This window comes from Mandrillus leucophaeus, unplaced genomic scaffold (assembly GCF_000951045.1).
Source record: "Mandrillus leucophaeus isolate KB7577 unplaced genomic scaffold, Mleu.le_1.0 Scaffold933, whole genome shotgun sequence".
Lineage (NCBI taxonomy): Eukaryota > Metazoa > Chordata > Mammalia > Primates > Cercopithecidae > Mandrillus > Mandrillus leucophaeus.
In genome coordinates, this window is record NW_012110175.1 from 100,939 (window position 1) to 121,614 (window position 20,676).

At 36.8% G+C, this 20,676-nt stretch overlaps 1 protein-coding gene across 1 annotated transcript in view; it reads right to left on the reverse strand.

The window, feature by feature from the left end:
• LOC105532132 (ecotropic viral integration site 5 protein homolog) overlaps positions 1 to 20,676 on the reverse strand; it is a gene marked incomplete at its 3' end in the record, with an annotated part of 264,948 nt that overhangs the window by 54,831 nt on the left and 189,441 nt on the right. Inside the window, exons 14-16 of the mRNA XM_011970220.1 lie at positions 12,651 to 12,785; positions 8,328 to 8,468; positions 6,728 to 6,886 (exon numbers count right to left, since the gene is read on the reverse strand). Of these exons, the coding sequence (XP_011825610.1) occupies positions 6,728 to 6,886; positions 8,328 to 8,468; positions 12,651 to 12,785 (435 nt within the window). The remainder of the gene's footprint in view (positions 1 to 6,727; positions 6,887 to 8,327; positions 8,469 to 12,650; positions 12,786 to 20,676) is intronic.

The following is a 20,676-nucleotide window of genomic DNA, read 5'->3' on the forward strand; positions in this document are numbered from 1 at the left end:
TCTCTGAGTGGCCAAAAACTGTGAAGACATTTGTATCCCATGTGAGTGCCCACCAACGGGTGACCTCAGCAGAGGAGGAGTTTAATAATTGAGTGGATAGGATGACCCCTTCTGAGGACACCCCTCAGTTTCTTTTCCCAGCCACCCACTGTCACCCAATAAGCCCATGAACAAAGTGGCCATGGTGGCACAGATGGAGGTTACACATGCTCTCAGCAACATGGACTTCCACTCACCAAGGCTGACCTGGCTACAGCCACTGCTGAGTGCCCAACTTGCCAGCATCAGAGACCAACACTGAGCCCTTGATATGGCACCATTCCTTAGGGTGATCAGCTAGCTACCCGGTGGCAGGTTGATTATATTGGACCTCTTCCATCATGGAAAGGGCAGAGGTTTGTCCTCACTGGAACAGACACTTACTCTGGATATGGGTTTACCTATCCTGCACGTAATGCTTCTGCTGAGACTACCATCTGTTGACTCACGGAATGCCTTAACCACTGTCATGGTATTCCACACAGCATTGCCTCTGACCAAGGCACTCACTTTATGGCCAAAGAAGTGTGGCAGTGGGCTCACGTTTATGGAATTCACTGATCTTACCATGTTCCCCATCATCCTGAAGCAGCTGGATGGATAGAATGGTGGAATGGCCTTTTGAAGTCACAATTACAATGTCAACTAGGTGACAACACTTTGCAGGGCTGGGCCAAAGGTCTCCAGAAGGCCGTGTATGCTCTGAATCAGCATCCAATATATGGTACTGTTTCTCCCATAGCCAGGATTCACGGGTCCAGGAATCAAGGGGTGGAAGTAGAAGTGGCACCACTCACCATCACCCCTAGTGATCCACTAGCAAAATTTTTGCTTCCTATTCCCTCAACATTAATTCTGCTGGCCTACAGGTCTTAGTTCCAGAGTGAGGAACGCTACCACCAGAAGACACAACAACAACTCCATTAAACTGGAAGTTAAGATTGCCACCTGGACATTTTGGGCTCCTGCTACCTTTAAGTCAACAGGTTAAGAAAGGAGTTACAGTGTTGGCTGGGATGACTGACCCAGACAATCAAGACGAAATCAGCCTACTACTGCACAACAGAGGTAAGGAAGAGTATGCATGGAATACAGGAGATCCATCAGGGCATCTCAGTATTACCATGCCCTGGTGATTCAGGTCAATGGGAAACTACAACATCCCAAACCAGGCAGGAATACAAATGGCCCAGACCCCTCAGGAATGAAGGTTTGGGTCACTCCACCAGGAAAAAAAACACAACCTGCTGAGCTGCTTGCTGAAAGCAAAGGGAATACAGAATGGGTAATAGAAGGCAGTCATCAATACCAGATACCACTACGTGACCAGCTGCAGAAACAAGGACTGTAATAGTCATGAGTATTTCCTCCTTTTGTTAAAATCATGTTTGTGTATGTATATTTGTACTAAGAAAATATATTTTATCATGTGACACAAGATTTATTGACTTCATATCAGCATTTAAGTATTGTTAACTTTATGTAATAGTTTTTGAGTCGGGGATTGGTGCATGTCCGGTTGTACAAAGGATAGCTGTATTACGTTAGGTGTAATTATTACCGCATTATTGTCTTTATTTGAAGATTATGTATGATCTCAGGAGATGTGCATAGGTTCAAGTTGACAAAAGACGGACTTGTGATGGTTAATATTGAGTTAATATCCAAGATCAATACAAAGTATTGATCCTCGGTGTGTCTGTGAGGGTGTTGCCAAAAGAGATTAACATTTGAGTCAGTGGGCTGGGGAAGGTAGATCCACCCTTATCTGATGGGCACAATCTAACCAGCTGCCAGTGGATATAAAGCAGGCAGAAAAATGTGAAAAGGAGAGCCTGGCCCAGCCTATATATTTCCCCCATGCTGGATGCTTCCTGTCCTCGAACACTGGACTTCAAGCGCTTCGGTTTTGGGACTTGGACTGGCTCTCCTTGCTCTTCAGCTTATAGACAGCCTATTGTGGGACCTTATGATCGTGTAAGTTAATACTTTAAATAAACTCCCCTTTATATATATATATATATCCTATTAGTTCTGTCCCTTTAGAGAACCCTGACTAATACAATAGCTGACAGAGAATTTAAAATAACTGTGATTACTATACTAAAGGCTCTAAGGTAAAGGTGAAAATCATATAAGATTAGACAGGTAATATCAGCAGAAAAATGAAAACTGTGAGTCAAAAAGAAAAGCTAGAGATGGGCTGGGCACAGTGGTTCGTGGCTGTAATCCTAGCACTTTGGGGAGGCTGAGGTGGGAGGATCACTGGGCTCAGGAGTTCGAGACCAGCCTGGGCAACACAGTGAGACCCTTTCTCTTTGAAAAAAAAATTTTTTTTTTAAAGAAAAGCTAGAAATGAAAAATGGTAACAGATGTAAAGAATGCCTTCAGTGGCTCATCAAACAACTCCACAAAGCAATGGAAAGAATGAGTGAACTTAATAACTTATCAGCAAAAATGTTTTAGTCAATGGAAACTGAAAACAGAAAGAGAAAAATAATAGGGACAAAAAGAACAGAGCAACAAAGAGTTGTCAGACAACCTTGAACAATCTAACATATGTATAATTGAAACCCCTGAAGAAGAGAGCGTGAGAAGAAATACTTGAAGAAATAACAACCAAGGGCCAGGCATGGTGGCTCACGCCTGTAATCCCAGAACTTTGGGAGGCAGAGACCAGCGGATCACCTAAGGTCAGGAGTTTGAGACCAGTCTGACCAACAGGGAGAAACCCCGTCTGTACTAAAAATACAAAATTAGCCAGGCTTGGTGTCACATGCCTGTAATCCCAGTTATTTGGGAGGCTGAGGCAGGAGAAGGGCTTGAACCCAGGGGGCAGAGGTTGTAGTGAGCCGAGATCACGCCATTGCCCTCTAGCCTGGGCAACAGGAGTGAAACTTCATCTTTAAAAAAAAAAAAAAAGAAATAACAACCAAGAATTTTCCAAAATTTATGGCATACACAAATCTATAAATCAAAGAAACTCAGAGAAAAAAAAAAACAAATCTAGGTATATCATATTCTACCTGCTATAAAGAGAAAAGCTTGAAAGCAACCAGAGGAAAAAATACGTTACATGTTGAGGAACAAAAATAAGAATTACAACACAGTGCTGGCTGGCATGGTTTCTGATAAGAAGATAGTAGAGTGATTTAAAGTTTTATAAGGAAAAAACTGTCAAGGCAGAATTCAATATCCTGCAAATATATCTTTTAAAATTGAAGAAATAAACATTTTCTCAAACAAAAACCAGCACTAAAGAAAATGATAAAAGAAGTTCTTACAGCAGAAAAAATAAGATACCAGACAGAAACATGGATCTGCACAGACTGCTGAAACAGAATATCTTGAAGGAAAAACACATTTCATTAAAAGTTTTTCAATTTCTATGAAAGATAACTTTAATGCAAAATTAGTAGTATATATGTTTGGACAATATGTAAAATGTATGACAATTTCACAAAAGAGGTAGAAAGATTTGAAAATACACTGTTGAAAGAGCCTTAGATTACACATGAAGTGTAATATTTATTCATTTATTATTTATAATTTATTATTTGAAGGTACACTCTATTTATTGTAAAACCCAGAACAACCACTAAAAAAACTCTTGAAAGATGTATAAATAAATAAGTCAAATGTGAAGATAAAAATGGAATCACAATAAATATCTAATAAATCCAAGAGAAGGTAGACAAAAATAAAGAAACAAAGAACAGACAGAATAAACAAAATAGCTAGCAAGGTGACAGATATCCATCCAAATAAAATCACAAAACTGAGACCAAACATGATGGTAAAAGAAACTATGAGACTAAATGGTTTTTAGTTTTTAGTTTTTTTTGTTTTTCTTTGAGGTGGAGTCTTGCTCTGTCACCCAGACAGGAGTACAGTGGCGTGATACTGGCTCACTGCTGCAACCTCTACCTACTGGGTTCAACCGATTCTCCTGTCTCAGCCTCCCGAATAGCTGGGACTACAGGCATGTGTCACCACGCCCGGCTAATTTTTTTGTATTTTTAGTAGAGATGGGGTTTCACCATGTTGGCCAGGCTGGTTTCAAACTCCTGACCTCAGGTTATCCACCTACCTTGGCCTCCCAAAATGTTGGGATTACATGCTTGAGCTACTGCACCCAGCCAGTTTTTATAGCTTTATTGAGATACAGTTCACATATTATAAAATTGACCTCCCTCAAGTATACATATATTCAGTAGTTTTTAGCCTATTGAGAGTTGAACAATCATTTATCAGACTGTATTTTTAAAAGTAACCATCTATATGCTGTTTATCAGAGATAAAAACACATACAAACAAATTAAGATGGGAAAAAATATAGTACAATTTATCTTAAGAAATCTAAATCTAGGCAGGGCACGGCAGCTCACACCTGTAATCCCAGCACTTTGGGAGGCGGAGGTGGGCGGATCACAAGGTCAGGAGTTCGAGACTAGCCTGGCCAGCATGGTGAAACACCATCTCTACTAAAAATACAAAAATTAGCCGGGCACGGTGGTGGCCGCCTGTAATCCCAATTACTCAGGAGGCTGAGGCAGGAGAATAGCCTGAACCCAGGAGGCAGAGGTTGCAGTGAGCCGAGATCTGGCCACTACACTCCAGCCTGGGAGACAGAGCAAGACTCCATCTTAAAAACAAAAAACAAAAAACAAAAAAAAAACTAAATCTAAAATATTAAAAACCAATGGGAGCAATGGGAATGTGTTGTATCTCTGTGTATGTGATCTCCATCACAAATATGTTTTTAGTATTTTGATAACTATACCTCAATAAAAGTGGCTGGGATTTATGCATTAAAAAATATTATTTTAAGAAGGGGTCTACAGGTTCCAGAATGCCAACAGTGTTGATGGCAGAGACAAACACAAAAATGATAAGAACCTTTGTACTTAAGAAACTCTTGAAGATATACACAAGGAAACCTAAGCAAGAATGTTCAGAGTAGCACTGTTCACAAGAGCAAAAAGGAGAGTGGATCAATAAATTGAGGTATAGTCACTGACAGACTTTTCTAAAAGTCCTTAAAATGACAGAACTGGAGTTACATGTATAAACATGGACAAATTTCTTAATCTAAATGGTGGATACATGAGTGTTTGATATAATACTCTTTAGATTACTATACACCACCACCATTACACCATACAATTTTTTTTGTTTTGTTTTTTTTCATTTATCAATGTGAAAATTTCATGGATCATCACCAGTCCAAATACTGGCTGGCATTTAGGAACCAGTGCTTCATACCATCCTGCTTCCAGCAAAATCCATCCAAAATCACACTTACTAGTCAGCGACAGTATTAGGCACAACACAAATTCCTTAGGAAACCTTTCTCCAAACCACCTAGTTGAAATTAATTTTCCCCTCTTAGTCTCCATATAATTCCTGTCTAACTCTCTACTTACCAAATTTCTGAGTTATATTAAATACTGTCTGTGCATACCTGATTTCCCAAGTGTAAGTCCTTTAATGGCTGAGGCAGTGCTTTGTGTTTCACAAGTTCTCAAAACCAATGTCTGTTGGATTTGATTTATTCACCTCTACCCACTGTGAAATAAATCCTCAACAATGGCTTAAAAGCTGTGTTTTCGTCTTTAGTATCTATACTAAAATAAAATCTGATTACAAAAATAAAACTTCCCATTGTAAAACTTAAGACTTCTACTGTTCATAATCTCAAGTGTACCTCTTCCTATTTTAATTATACCGAATAAAATAATGCATGGAAAGTATTTTATATAGAATAATACAAGAAAAATATAAGAAAATAACTTTGAACAATGTAAAACAAGATATATTTATTTTGAAGAAATTACATATTCATGTTATGTTTGAGATTATGATCATTTTGCACACTGGAATACAGAATGATGTATGAGTTAACTATGCTCCCTACTGACTGAATAAATACTTTAAAAACATTCACAGAGTGTAAGAATATGGTCCGAACAAATGTACCACATGAAAACCAAATGTGCCTTTACCATGCAAATGGGTTTCATAAAAAGACCTTGGCAGACCTTAAATATATTTAAGATAGAATTGATTGGAGAGAAGAGAGACCTGAGAAGAAAGAAGGGCAATTTTAGAATTTACTGCCCAGGGTCACCACATTAAACAACTTTCGGAAGCATCATTCACATTATAGTATACATCAGTGGTTCCCAACTGGGGCAATTTTGCCCCCCAGGGGACATCTGGCAATGTATGTGGAAACATTTTTGGTCGTCACAACCTGGGATAGGAGAGACGTTACTGGCAACTAGTGGGTAGAGGCCAGGGATGCTGCTAAACATCTACAACGCACGGACCAGCTCTGTAAAACAAAGTATCTTCTAGCCAAAAATGTTAAAAGCGTTGAGGTTGAAAAATTTTGCTCTACATAGTGTTCCTTCTCAAGTCATGCAGCAGGGCAATGCTATGAGTTTTACCCAATAAAGTCAAATACAATTTGACTGGCTTGAACTTTGTTGAATGGGTCAAAGAAGGATTAAACCTCTGAAATCCAATATAAAAATTTTTTGCCATCTTCATTTGGGCTAGAAAACTGCAGTCTATACAGTTTCATATCTTCACCTTTTATCTCTATTCTAGATGATACAATCTGTGCACAAACCCTTGATCAGCTAATGATACTTTTTAAAGATACTGGGCTTTCCCATCATACCTGTGTTTCCATTTCCATCATCTTTTGTTTTATTTCTCTTATTTCTGCCTGTGTTTCAGCTTCTCTAAGTCGAATGGTCATCAGTTCATCTTGTAACTCATTCATAGCATTTTTCTTCGGTGGGTCTTTCCATCTCCCAGTAGTACGAGCTAAGTGGCGCTAAAGCATAAAAAATTATATTGCAGCAAGTACTCTCAGTATCAAAATCAGAGCTAATATTACTGAGCACTTATTTCAGGCCTGTGCTATATAAAACACTTTCCACACATTATTTTATTTAATCCCTAGAAAATCCTATTAATCAGGCACTATTATCATCTGAATAAAAGGGTTTCATAAAAAGACCTTTGCAGATCTTAAGCATATTTAAGATAGAATTTATTGGCCAGGCAGGGTGGCTCACACCTGTAATCCCAGCACTTTGGGAGGCCGAGGCAGGCAGATCACCTGAGGTCAGGGGTTCGAGACCAGCCTGGCCAACATGATGAAACCTCGTCTGTACTTTAAAAAAAAAAAAAAAGATAGAATTTATTGGAGAAAAGAGACCCGAGAAGAAAGAAGGGCACTTTTAGAATTCACTGCCCAGGATCACCACATTAAACAATTTTAGAAAGCATCATTCACATTATTGCCATTATTGGTTCCCAACTGGGGCAATTTTGTCCCTCCAGGGAACATTTGGCAATGTATGTGGTAACATTTTTGGTTTTTCACAGGTAAGAAAATAACACTGTGATTAAATAACTTCAGGAGTATCACACAGCCAGTGCAGATCTGGGACACAAACTCAAATATAGTTCAAATTTTTTTCTCTATATACTGCAAATGAATTCTTGAAAAGAATACAATTTTCACTGTAATTTTTTTAATGAGAGATTTTTCATATTATCTTCAATGAAATCCCAATAAATTAGAAAAAAAAATGGGGCCATCCTTAAGGAAGGAATGTTAGAAGTTAAGGGCAGTGTTTCTCAAAATATCTGTGACAAAGTACAAATTTTGTCTTTTTTGTTTTAAAATTTCAAGTTTATTGCAATCTGACACTTTGTAAAAACACGTTTTAAAAAAACGGCATGACAACGTCAAGGCCTAATTTTGGTCCTTATATAGAATATGTATTTTGTTCCTTGTCAACATTTCCCTCATACATGAATAAATTTGTGGTCATATACCAGATAAATGTCATTTATTTGGTGAGGTAACTAAGTTACTAATTTATACACTAAATTTATAATGTTGTCACTCTTCTGGTGTTTCACACTAACCAACAATGGACTTAGTATCAACGTAAGATAAAATATGTACAATATAGAATACTTTTACAGTTTTTCAGAAAAAGTTATACAAGGCACAACGGTACAATTACAAAAATATGATCTGATATCTACTGTATCTTTTATTTTATTATAAGAATTAAAGAGAGAGAAACAGCCTAAGAGCACTTTCAGTTTATAAATACTCTCAATTTTGACATTAAATAGGGTCTCTCTCACTTTAAACTCATCTCCTACTGTAGGTCATCAGGTACTTCAAACTCTTACATATTGGAAATTTGGGTTTTATTCTCTTTTTAAAAAGCACAAAAAATATATTAAAATACCTGCCAGTGTTCCTCTAAATCCTTGACTTGCTGTCTAAGTTCTTTCAAACCCATAATGGCTTCTGCTTCTCTCAGTTTCACAGCAATGAGTTCTTCCTGAAGCCTTGCGATATTATTCTCATCAGGAAGGGAGTTATTCCTCTAAAGAAGAAGAAAATTTAATTTGAGACTTTTAAAATTAAGGAATAAAATACAGCACACATAACAGCTATTTTGTTCCACACTTAAATGTATTTAATTTTATGCAGCTGTACTGAAATATAATTCACAAACTATGAAACTCACCCTTTTAAAATACACAAGAGCTAGTGGTTTTCAGAGTATTTACAGGGTTGTTTAAACATCACCATGTTCTAATTTCAGAATATTTTGATCATGCAAAAAAGAAAACCTATACTCATCACCAGTCATTCTACATTCCCCATTTCCCCAGCCCCTGGCAACCACCAATCTACTTTTTGTTTCCATGAATTTGCCTACCTGGACATTTCTTGTAAGTGAAATCATATGTATTTATAGCTTTTTGTGACAACCTTACTTCACTTAGAACAACGTTTTCAAGGTTCAATCTTTTTTTTATGCCAAATGATATTCCACTGTATAGATATACCACATTTAATCTATTTATTCATCAGTTAATACAAATTTGGGTTGTTTCCACTTTTTGACTATTATAATGTTGCTATGAACATTGGTGCAAAAGTTTGTGTGTAGACTTAGGTTTTCAATGTTCTTAAGATATACTTAGGAGTAGAACTGTTGGCTCAGATGGTAATTTTTCTATGTTTAACTTTAGGAAACTGCCAAACTTTTCCAAAGCAGCTGTACAGATTTTCATTTCCACTAGCAATGTATGAGGAGACCTGTACTTAATTTTGAAAACACAGAAATCTAACTCTGATTTGTTAATAAAATACTAATCAAAGTTACGGAGCAACAGGATTAAAAATTTTTTCAGTATGGCAATAAACTTACTAACCTCTGATCAGGACTCCAGATAAAGCATGAACATCATTTACTTTTTAAATATTTATAGAAAACAGTAGTCCAAAATCTGTTTTTGTTGTATTTCCTCAGTATGTTATTTCTGAGAGAGGCATCAAATCTCTGTGTATTAGTCACTATTTACATCAACAGTCAAGAAATTAATACAAATTAAACAATTTAACAATTGATTCAAATGAAATGACTGAAATTAAACAACTTGATTCACGGATACAAGACTTATTTATTTATTTATATTTTTCCATAAGTTATCAGGGTTCAGGTAGTATCTGGTTACATAAGTTTTTTAGTAGTGACTTGTGAGATTTTGGTCCACCCATCACCCAAGCAGTATACACTGCACCTTATTTGTAGTCTTTTATCCCTCACTCCCCTCCCACTCTTCCCCTCAAGTCCCCAAAGTCCACTGAATTATTCTTATGCCTTTGAGTCCTCATAGCTTAGCTCCCACATATCAGTGAGAACATACGATGTTTGGTTTTCCATTCTTGAGTTACTTCACTTAGAATAATAGTCTCCAATTTCATCCAGGACAGTGCAAATGCTGTTAATTCATTCCTTTTTATGGCTGAGTAGTATTCCATCTCATATATACATATATATATATATATATATCTCAATCACAGTTTCTTTATCCACTTGCTGACCAATGGGCATTTGCATTGGTTCCACGATTTTGCAATTGTGATCTGTGCTGCTATAAACATGTGTGTGCAAGTATCTTTTTCAAATAATGACCTTTTTTCCCTCTGGGTAGATAGATACCCAGTAGTGGGATTGCTGGGTCAAACGGTACTTCTACTTTTAGTTCTTTAAGGAATCTCCACACTGTTTTCCATAGTGGCTGTACTAGTTTACATTCCCACTAGCAGTGCAGAAGCGTTCCCTGTTCATTGCATCCATGCCAACATCTACTGTTTTTTAATTTTTTTTTGATTACGGCTAATCTTGTGGAAGTAAGGTGGTATTACATTGTGGTTTTGATTTGCATTTCCCTGATCATTAGTGACGTTTAGTACTTTTTCTTTTTTCTTTTCTTTTTTTTTTTTTTTGAGACGGAGTCTTCCTCTGTAGCCCAGGCTCGAGTGCAGTGGCACGATCTTGGCTCACTGCAACTGCTGCCTCCCAGGTTCAAGCAATTCTCTGCCTCAGCCTACCGAGTAGCTGGGATTACAGGCGCCTGCCACCACAACTGGCGAATTGTTTGTATTTTTAGTAGACACAAGGTTTCATTATCTTGCCCAGGTCTTTATCATTATCAAGGCTGGTCTTGAACTCCTGACCTTGTGATCCACTCACTTTGGCCTCCCAAAGGGCTGGGATTACAGGCGTGAGCCACCGCACCCAGCCGATGTTTAGTATATTTTCATATGTTTGTTGGCCATTTGTATATCTTCTTTTGAGAATTGTCTATTCATGTCCTTAGCCCACTTTTTGATGAGAGTATTTTCTTCTTACTGATTTGAGTTCGTTGTAGATTCTGGATCTTAGTCCTTTGTCAGACATATAGATTGTGAAGATTTTCTGCCACTCTGTGGGTAGTCTGTTCACTCTGCTGACTGTTCCTTTTTCCGTGCAAAAGCTCTTTAGTTTAATTAGGTCCCAGCTATTTATCTTTGTTTTAATTGCATTTGCTTTTGGGTTCTTGGTCATGAAATCCTTGCCTAAGCAAATGTCTAGAAGGGTTTTTCCAATGTTATCTTCTAGAACTTTTATAGTTTCCGGTTTTAGGTTTAAGTCCTTAATCCATCTTTTAAGTTGATTTTTGTATAATGTGAGAGAAGAGGATCCAGTTTCATGCTCCTACATGTGGCTAGCCAATTATCCCAGCACACGGATACAAGATTTAGATCAATTTCCCACCATATTAAAAGATAAAAAGGACACAGGGTAGCCCAGTATCAAACTTCTCCGGAGAGTTACCAAAAGATCCAAAATTAGGTCCTAGGGAAAGCTCCCTAGGTAAACAGGTAAACTGAAGTAACATTGAGATTTCAAGGCCTGATTCTATGAAATTTTCTATCTCTAAATATTTCATGGTACACATGCAAATTTCTGCTCACAGGGATGATGAAATGAAGTTATTCTCACCAATTACACATTCTTATGATGGACTTTAAATATTTTCTCAGTTGAAAACCAAAAATTTACTGCATATGCATTTAAAAGATTGCTGGAAGCAGAAAAAAAGAGAATGCTGCATGAAGAAATTACCATAGGAAGCATGCTACCTTTCAAATTCCTTTCTACTTTATAATGTGAAAAATGAAAAACACCACAGCCACTTACGAAATCCAGTTTTGAATGGAATCCAAATACACTTCTATCAAATATTCAAAATCTTTCTAACTGCAAGACACAGATTCTTCTCTAAATCATGTAACCCAGAATACACCTAAGTTAGAGACCAAATATTCTGTTAGCCATTTCTTTCAGCACTCTTGCTGGCTTTTTTTTTCTCAACAAATAGAAAGAATACATTTTCCAGAAATATAAAAACAGCAAGGAGCTTTCCAGCAAAATTATTCCATTACTGTTTCTCGTTACACTTGTCCTATTTCATTAAGAAAATAGTTAAAAATACCTGACACTTATGTCCATTATCTATCAGGTTTTTGGATTCAGTAGCTAGCTATTACCTAAGAGTAAAAAGGAACTAACGACACAGAGCACAGGCCACCAATAAATTTACAGATGAGAAAACAAGAGATTCAGAGTTTGTAATCTAGAACTTCTAAATCTGAAAGTTATAAGAAACCTGAAGTTCTTCTATTCCCATTACTTATCTGATCTTTGATGTTCTTCAATATCCTTGAAAAGAAGTAAGTTAGCTTCTGTGAGTACACTCAGGCTAAAAGGAACTTCCTACATATCCTGAGGTAACTTGTTCTAGATTGGACAGTTCTAACAACTACACTCAGATGAAATTTTCCCTGAAATGTCTATGTATTAGTCCTATTCTATCTCTTCCACATGAAAATATTGCAATATTTGACGACAGCAATTAATTTCTTTCACCCGAGTTTCTCTTCTGCAACACTTAGATACTCTTTTTATGAAAATTATTCTGGTCGTTTTCCTCCAAAAGGGCTCTAATCTCCATTTTTATCCTTAAATATGGGGCTTTGATTAGTATGAAGGCAACAAGGAATAACTGGCAATTTTAAAAATCTTTTTTTCCTTTTCCTCTTAGTAACTAATATGTAAGGCTTCTAATGTATAAAAACACCAAGTCAATTAAATTGCTCAGTAAGTACTTAATAAATATCACATATCCCCTCTAATTTGGAAGTGACTGCATTTGTGTAGGTTTCTTACCTTCTCTATATCCAAGACTTTATCCTGCATCTCTTTTAGTGCACACTGAGACTCAGCTTCACTCAGTCGGGCTTGGACCAATTCCTTTTCTAGCTGTAGCACAAAATCTTCGTTGTAGTTGGAACTGCATTTATGCTAAAGGTTACAGACATACATTGAAATTTCATGGAAGTATAAACATGTATATACAGTAAAAACAATGCAACTACCTAATACAGTTATATTAAGGGCAACTAAATAGGAGAAGTTCCATCTACCCAATATTACCAATGTATCTCCTCCAATTAACTTTTCCAATGAGTAAAAAAGCCCAACTTTGATATCTATAAAGACGACCACATTATTGGGCTTTGGTAACTAGTTATTGCACTGATCAAATCTGAATCATACAAGATAAACATCTCCTTTTATCTGTCCATCCATCCAGATACAAAGAATTCGTTCTGACTTTACAGACCTACACCACACAATAAATAGGATAGCAATTAGACACATGTGGCTACTGAACATTTGAAATGTGGCTAATCAAGATTAAAACAAGTTTTAAGTATAAAATACAAACTGGATTTTGAAGATTTAATATGAAATAAAAAAATCTCAATGATTTTTATATCAATTACATGTTAAAATAATATTTTGAATATACTGAGGTAAATAAAAATATTAATTTTACCTTTTTTAAACTCCTTTTAATGTGGCTATTAGAAAATTTTAAATTACATCTGTGACACATTATATATTGCCATTTGATAGTACTATTATGTACTACAGAAGGCATGTAAACATTACTCAAAAATATATTTTAATCTAATGGAAAAAAAACAGGGTACCCACAATAATGTGAACCATCTAAATTTCAAAATAACAAAATTGTATTTGTGCTTAGAAATCTTCTTCAGAAGATATGTATGGTTTCCCAGCACTTTGGGAGGCCGAGGTGGGTGGATCACTTGAGGCCAGAACTTCAAGATCAGCCTAGCCAACAAGGTGAAACCCTGACTCTACTAAAACTACAAAAATTAGCTGGGCATGGTGGCACACATCTGTAATCCCTGTTACTAGGGAGGGTGAGGCAGGAGAATGGCTTGAGCCCAGGAGGTGGAGGTTGCAGTGAGCCGAGATCATGCCACTGTACTCCAGCCCAGGCAACAGAGCAAGACTCTTGTCTCAAGAAGAAAAGACAAAAAAAAAAAAAAGATATACATAGAAATAACTGCTGGAAGCAGAGAAGATGCAGATGCTGCACGAAGAAATTAACCCCGGAAGCACGCCATGTTCCCATTTGCTTTCCTACTCTATAAAACATGAATATTGATGCAAACACTTAAGTCATCATTTTTAAGCCAGTGCCCATACAAAAGCTTCTGTACAGAAGCAATATGCAATTTATCATTATAAAATACTTTCTAAAATAAATTGTCTATTACTTCACATTTAATTCATGTAGTAAAGAAAATGTGGCAACTCAAAATTACAAAATAAAGTCATAAAAAACAATCTTCTACTGAACTAGCATGAATAAAGCACAGTTATTTTTAGTCTTTAATATGTTAGGAACAAAATAGATGTCAAATTAGAACTATCAAAAACAACCAGATGCTTAATACATGGTACTCTCCTGCCCCAGTTACCCAAAAAGATGTGCAAATGAGGACTTTAATTCAATGCATTATACATTATTTCTTCTAGTAATTTTGATACTATTGAAACAATATTTCAATACGAAAAGAGAATCTGCAACAGACACATCATCTTAGCAAATACTTACCTTCTATCAATTAGGAAAAAGGCATTCTTTTGGAATGACCACATCCAAACTAGAAGTGCCATAATTTATTTAATCAGATCATAGTTATTTCATGGGTACTGGCAGAATTTTTTTGCCCTCAACTTAAAGCCCTGGCAACTGTAGTACAGGTTTGTTTGCCAAGACTTTATATTAGGAGATCCCCAAGAAAACATCAAACTCAAAGGCTCATATGAGAATGGAACTCTTGATTGGAATAAACCAACTAATCCAATCAAGTACAAAAGGCTATAGGAATGTTGGGAACAAATCTTTATTAATAAAATTTGCAGAGAGCTGAAATGCTCTGATAACAAGTCATTCTGGATAATATGTATCTTATGCTTTTTATACACTAAAACATATTATTTTAGTCTTCTGGATTAAAATAATTCTAAATGTATTATGTAATAGTTTTGCCACTGACACAGTTTACAGAATATAATTCTCTTAATTATCAGGTCTTCATGATGATAGTCAACTAACACATTGCAAATTACACAGCATCTAAGGAAAAGATGCTGCTGTGAACTATAAATTGCCTGAAGCTAACCACTGTAGTTTCAATTTATTCTATTTTCTACAGGGGGAAAAACAGTTTTATAAACACGTTTTAATGTTTGACAGAAATGACAATTATGACAGCAGCTAACATCTACTCGCCACTTACTATGTGCCAGATACAAGTTAAGCACTTTATATTCTCCTTTAACCCTCACCACAATTACTACCTTACTAATAAGGAAACTAATAGGGTACACCAAGGTCAAACAGCAGTTGATAGTGCTATTAATTGAGAGTTTGTATTACAGAGCCCATGTTCCTCACCTTTAAGCCTATAGGTGTTGAAGAGTTTAATATATTGTTTTAATATATACTGTTCTAAAAATCAATGATATAATATTTTAAAAATCCAAACTTCTAAAAAAATCTAAGCATATAGATCTCACATGTTCTTGTATTAAGAAATTCCTAGAAGAGTGCATTTCATATTCAAGTGAGTAACTTGGACAAATACACAATTTGCTTTACCAAAGGACAACTGCCACAATTATGATGGCAGGCAGTCTCAGCAAGGGGGGCTTTTATTTAAAAGCGTACAAATGACAGATGACTTCCCTATACTTATATCAAGTTAATTTATGTAAATGAATCTCATAATGTTTCTGTGATACCAGCAATCCCAGTCCAATGAAACTGACAGAAATTCTTTTTAGTAAGCAGAGTCTGCTTTTCAATCCTATGTGCTTTTCTGGTGTTGCAAAAATTATAAAGGTAAAGGTAAGTTAGAAAGTTCTCAGTAATCTTTTTGCTTGTTTCTTGAGCTTAAAAAAATCTTCAATATTTTAAGGATATAGGAGTAATACAGTAAAAAGTAAATATTTGTATTGAGGGAAGTTTCTCATATTATTAAGTGAAAAAAATTGAAATTAGAAAAAGGGTTGTCCACACAAATATATCAAGTATTGCTTGAATTTAAGTATACATTAAGCTTTTAACTAACTTCAAGATATGACATTTATATGTTCTTTTCAGGAACCCAAACATTTCATGGAACCCTGTTCTTGTCTGTTTTGTAACACTTATCATATAACTCTAAAAAAAAAATTGTGCAAGCTGCCCAAAGTAATTCATAGATTCAATGCTATTTCCATCAAACTACCACTGACATTCTTCACAGAATTAGACAAAAACTACTTTAAATTTCATATGGAACCAAAGAAGAGCCTGTATAACCAAGCAAAAAGAACAAGGCTGGAGGCATCACGCTACCTGACTTTAAACTATAATACATGGCTACGGTAACCAAAACAGCATGGTATGGGTACCAAAACAGACATACAGAGCAATGGAACAAAACAGAGACCTCAGAAATAACACCACACTTCTACAACCATCTGATCTTCGACAAACCTGACAAAAGCAATGGGGAAAGGAACTCCTATTCAATAAACGGTGCTCAGAAAACTGGCTAGCCATATGCAGCAAACTGAAACTGGATCCCTTCCTCACACCTTATATAAAAATTTACTCAAGATGGATTAAAGACTTAAATGTAAAACCCAAAGCCATAAAAACCCTAGAAGAAAACCTAGGCAAGGTATTACTCAGGACAGAGGCATGGAGAAAGACTTCATGATGAAAACACCAAAAGCAATTGCAACAAAAGCCAAAATTGACAAATGAGATCTAATTAAAGAGTTTCTGCACAGCAAAAGAAACTACCATCAGAGTGAACAGGCAACCTACAGAATGGGAGAAAATTTTTTGCAATCTACCCATCTGACAAAGGTCTAATATTCAGAATTATTGGGGGGAACCAGCCCCCGATAATTCAATGTTATTTCACATAGGTTCTTTTCTATTTCTCTAAGTGTCAGCCAGTCTCAGAAATACAGGGAAAGAGTACAAAAGAGAGAAATTTTAAAGCCGGGTGTCCGGGGGAGACATCACATGTCAGCAGGTTCCATGATGCCCCCCAAGCCACAAAACCAGCAAATTTTTATTAGTGATTTTTAAAAGGGGAGGGAGCATACGAATAGGTTGTGGGTCACAGAGATCACATGCTTCACAAGGTAATAAAATATCACAAGGCAAATGGAGGCAAGGCGAGATCACAGGACCAGTGCAAAATTAAAAATGCTAATGAAGTTTCGGGCACGCACTGTCATTGATAACATCTTATCAGGAGACAGGGTTTGAGAGCAGACAACTGGTCTGACCAAAATTTATTAGGTGGGAATTTCCTCGTCCTAATAAGTCTAGAGTGCTACAGGAGATGGGCACTTATTTCATCCCTTATCTACCACCGTAAAAGACAGACGTCCCCAAAGCAGCCATTTTTGAGACCTCCCCTTGGGAACTCATTCTCTTTCTCAGTGATGTTCCTTGCTGAGAAAAAGAATTCAGCGACATTTCTCCTATTTGCTGTTGAAAGAAGAGAACTATGCCTCTGTTCCACCTGGCTCTCAGGCAGACAGACCTAATGGTTATCTCCCTAGTTCCCTGAACATTGCTGTTATCCTGTTCTTTTTTCAAGGTGCACAGATTTCATATTGGTTAAACAATTTGTGCAGTTAACGCAATCATCACAGGGTCCTGAGGCGACATTCATCCTCAGCTTATGAAGATGACAGGATTAAGAGATTAAAGACAGGCATAGGAAATCACAAGGGTATTGACTGGGGAAGTGATAAGTGTCCATGAAATCTTTACAATTTATGTTCAGAGATAGCAGTAAAGACAGGCGTAAGAAATTATAAAAATAATAATTTGGGGAACTAATAAATGTCCATGAAATCTTCACAATTTATGTTCTGTCATGGCTTCAGCCAGTCCCTCCATTCGGGGTCCCTGACTTCCAGCAACACAGAATCTACAAGGAACCTAAACAAATTTACAAGAAAAAAACAACCCCATCAAAAAGTGGGCAAAGGATATGAAGAGACACTTCTCAAAAGATGACATTTACATGGCCAAAAAACATAGGAAAAAAAGTTCAACATCACTGATCATTAGAGAAATGCAAATCAAACCCACAATGAGATACCATCTCATACCAATCAGAATGGCAATTATTAAAAAGTTGAGAAACAACAGATGCTGGTGAGGCTGTGGACAGACAGGAATGCTTTTACAGTGTTCATGGTAATGTAAATTAGTTCAACCATCATGGAAGACAGTAGGGCGATTCCTCAAAGTTCTAGAACCAGAAATACCATTTGACCTAGCAATCCCACTACCGGGTATATACCCAAAAGAATATAAATCATTCTGGTATAAAGACACATACGGCCGGGCGCAGTGGCTCACGCCTGTGTTGCCAGCACTTTGGGAGGCCGAGGTGGGTGGATCACGAGGTCAGGAGATAGAGACCATTGTGGCTAACACAGTGAAACCCTGTCTCTACTAAAAATACAAAAAAATTAGCTGGGCATGGTGGCGGGCACCTGTAGTCCCAGCTGCTGGGGAAGCTGAGGCAGGAGAACGGTGTGAACCCAGGAGGCAGAGCTTGCAGTGAGCTGAGATCGCACCACTGCACTCCAGCCTGTGCGACAGAGCGAGACTCTGTCTCAAAAAAAAAAAAAAAAAAAGACACATGCATACATATGTTTACTGCAGCACTGTTTACAATAGAAAAGACTTGGAATCAACCCAAATGTCCATCAATGATAGACTGGATTAAGAAAATGTGGTACATAAACACCATGGAATACTATGGAGCCATAAAAAGGAATGAGATCATGTCTCTTGCAGGGACATGGAAGCCATCATTCTCAGCAAACTGACACAGGAACAGAAAACCAAACACCACATGTTCTCACCCATAAGTGGCAGTTGAGCAATGACAACACATGGACACAGGGAAGAGAATGACACACACCAGTGCCTATTGGGGGTTGAGGGAGAAGAAGAGGGAACTCAGAGGATGAGTCAGTATGTGCAGCAAACCACCATGCCACACGTATACCTATGTAACAAACTTGCACATTCTGCACATGTATCCCCGAACTTAAAAGTAACATTTAAAAAAAATTGTGTGATTAATTTTTTAAATGTTTATCTCTATATATACTATATAAGCAAATGCCAGAGACAGTCTGACTGATTTACCATTGTAAATCAGTAACTGCCTGGTTAACAGAACCAAACAGTGCTTTTCATAGGTAGGTGAGCAAAATATTATCTGCTGAATGAATCAGTTAACCCTTGGTTTAACAACAAAATCCCTGTATTATATAATTTACATTAAACATGGGAAGTGGAAGTTGAATGCTGCAAAAAAAAAAAAATCTATAAAACTGATGGTTAATCTATTTTTAATTGAAATGCCTACCTAGCAATCTTGAACCATTTTCCCAAAACAAAATAATGATACAATGTTTCAATTTGCTCCAAAAACAAAATTTGTAACAATGTGGGAAGATGGCACATTTGGACCACCATATCCAAAAGCATCTGAAAAAAGTTATACAAGGCAAGTATTCTGGAATAGGTTTCTACATCACAAAATCACAGCAGAAAAAAATAAAAAGTTACATCTTCCTTTCCCTCAGCATATGATCCCAAAAAGATGTTTGTAATCCTCCCTACCACATGCTATAAACAGGATTTTAAAAAACCAAAGCAGTATGGTGGTACTATTTAAATATTTGCTACACTAAAATTGTTGAAAAATAGGCCAGGCACGGTGGCTCACACCTGTAATCCCGGCACTTTAGGAGGCTGAGGCGGGTGGATCATGAGGTCAGGAGATCAAGGCCATCCTGGCTAACACGGTGAAACCCCATCTCTACTAAAAATACAAAAAAATTAGCCGGGCGTGGTGGCCCATGCGTGTAGTCCCAGCTACTCAGGAGGCTGAGATTTGCTTGAACCCAAAAGGTGAAGGTTCGCAGGAGATTTGCTTGAACCCAAAACGTGGAAGTTGCAGTGAGCTGAGATTGTGCCACTGCACTCCAGCCTGGGCAACAGAGCGAGACTCTATTTAAAAAAAATTTTTTTTGAAAAATACATAATTTTTATATGATTTGTGCTCAACATCCAGAAATTACATACATCCTTTAAAAAGACATTTACCTCTGGTTATTGGTGTAAATGTAAGTTTTTTGTTGTTGTTGTTAATGATGTAAGAAAATGTTAAGAAAACAATTTCCACTAAAGTAACCCCTCATTTATTATCTAAAAGGAAAATACAATCACATACTAATATAAAACATTTTATCTTTAGACTGAGGTCAAAATTAGTTCTGGAAAAAAATCTCTGTCCACATTTATAGGTATAGTGACCGAAAGTTGAAGAATTTACCAAATTACATGGGTAAAGTCATCTATCTTGGATTTTTAGAGAGACCTATAACAACTAACTTCCATTTTCCTAAAGAAAAACAAACCCAGACATTCTTGTACGTTGTATCTTTGTTCTCATTGGTTTCAAAGAACATCTTTATTTCTGCCTTCCTTTCGTTATGTACTCAGTAGTCATTCAGGAGCAGGTTGTTCAGTTTCCATGTAGTTGAGCGGTTTTGAGTAAGTTTCTTAATCCTGAGTTCTAGTTTGACTGCACTGTGGTCTGAGAGACAGTTTGTTATAATTTCTGTTCTTTTACATTTGCTGAGGAGTGCTTTACTTCCAACTATGTGGTCAATTTTGGAATAAGTGTGATGTGGTGCTGAGAAGAATGTATATTATGTTGATTTTGGGTGGAGAGTTCTGTAGATGTCTATTAGGTCCGCTTGG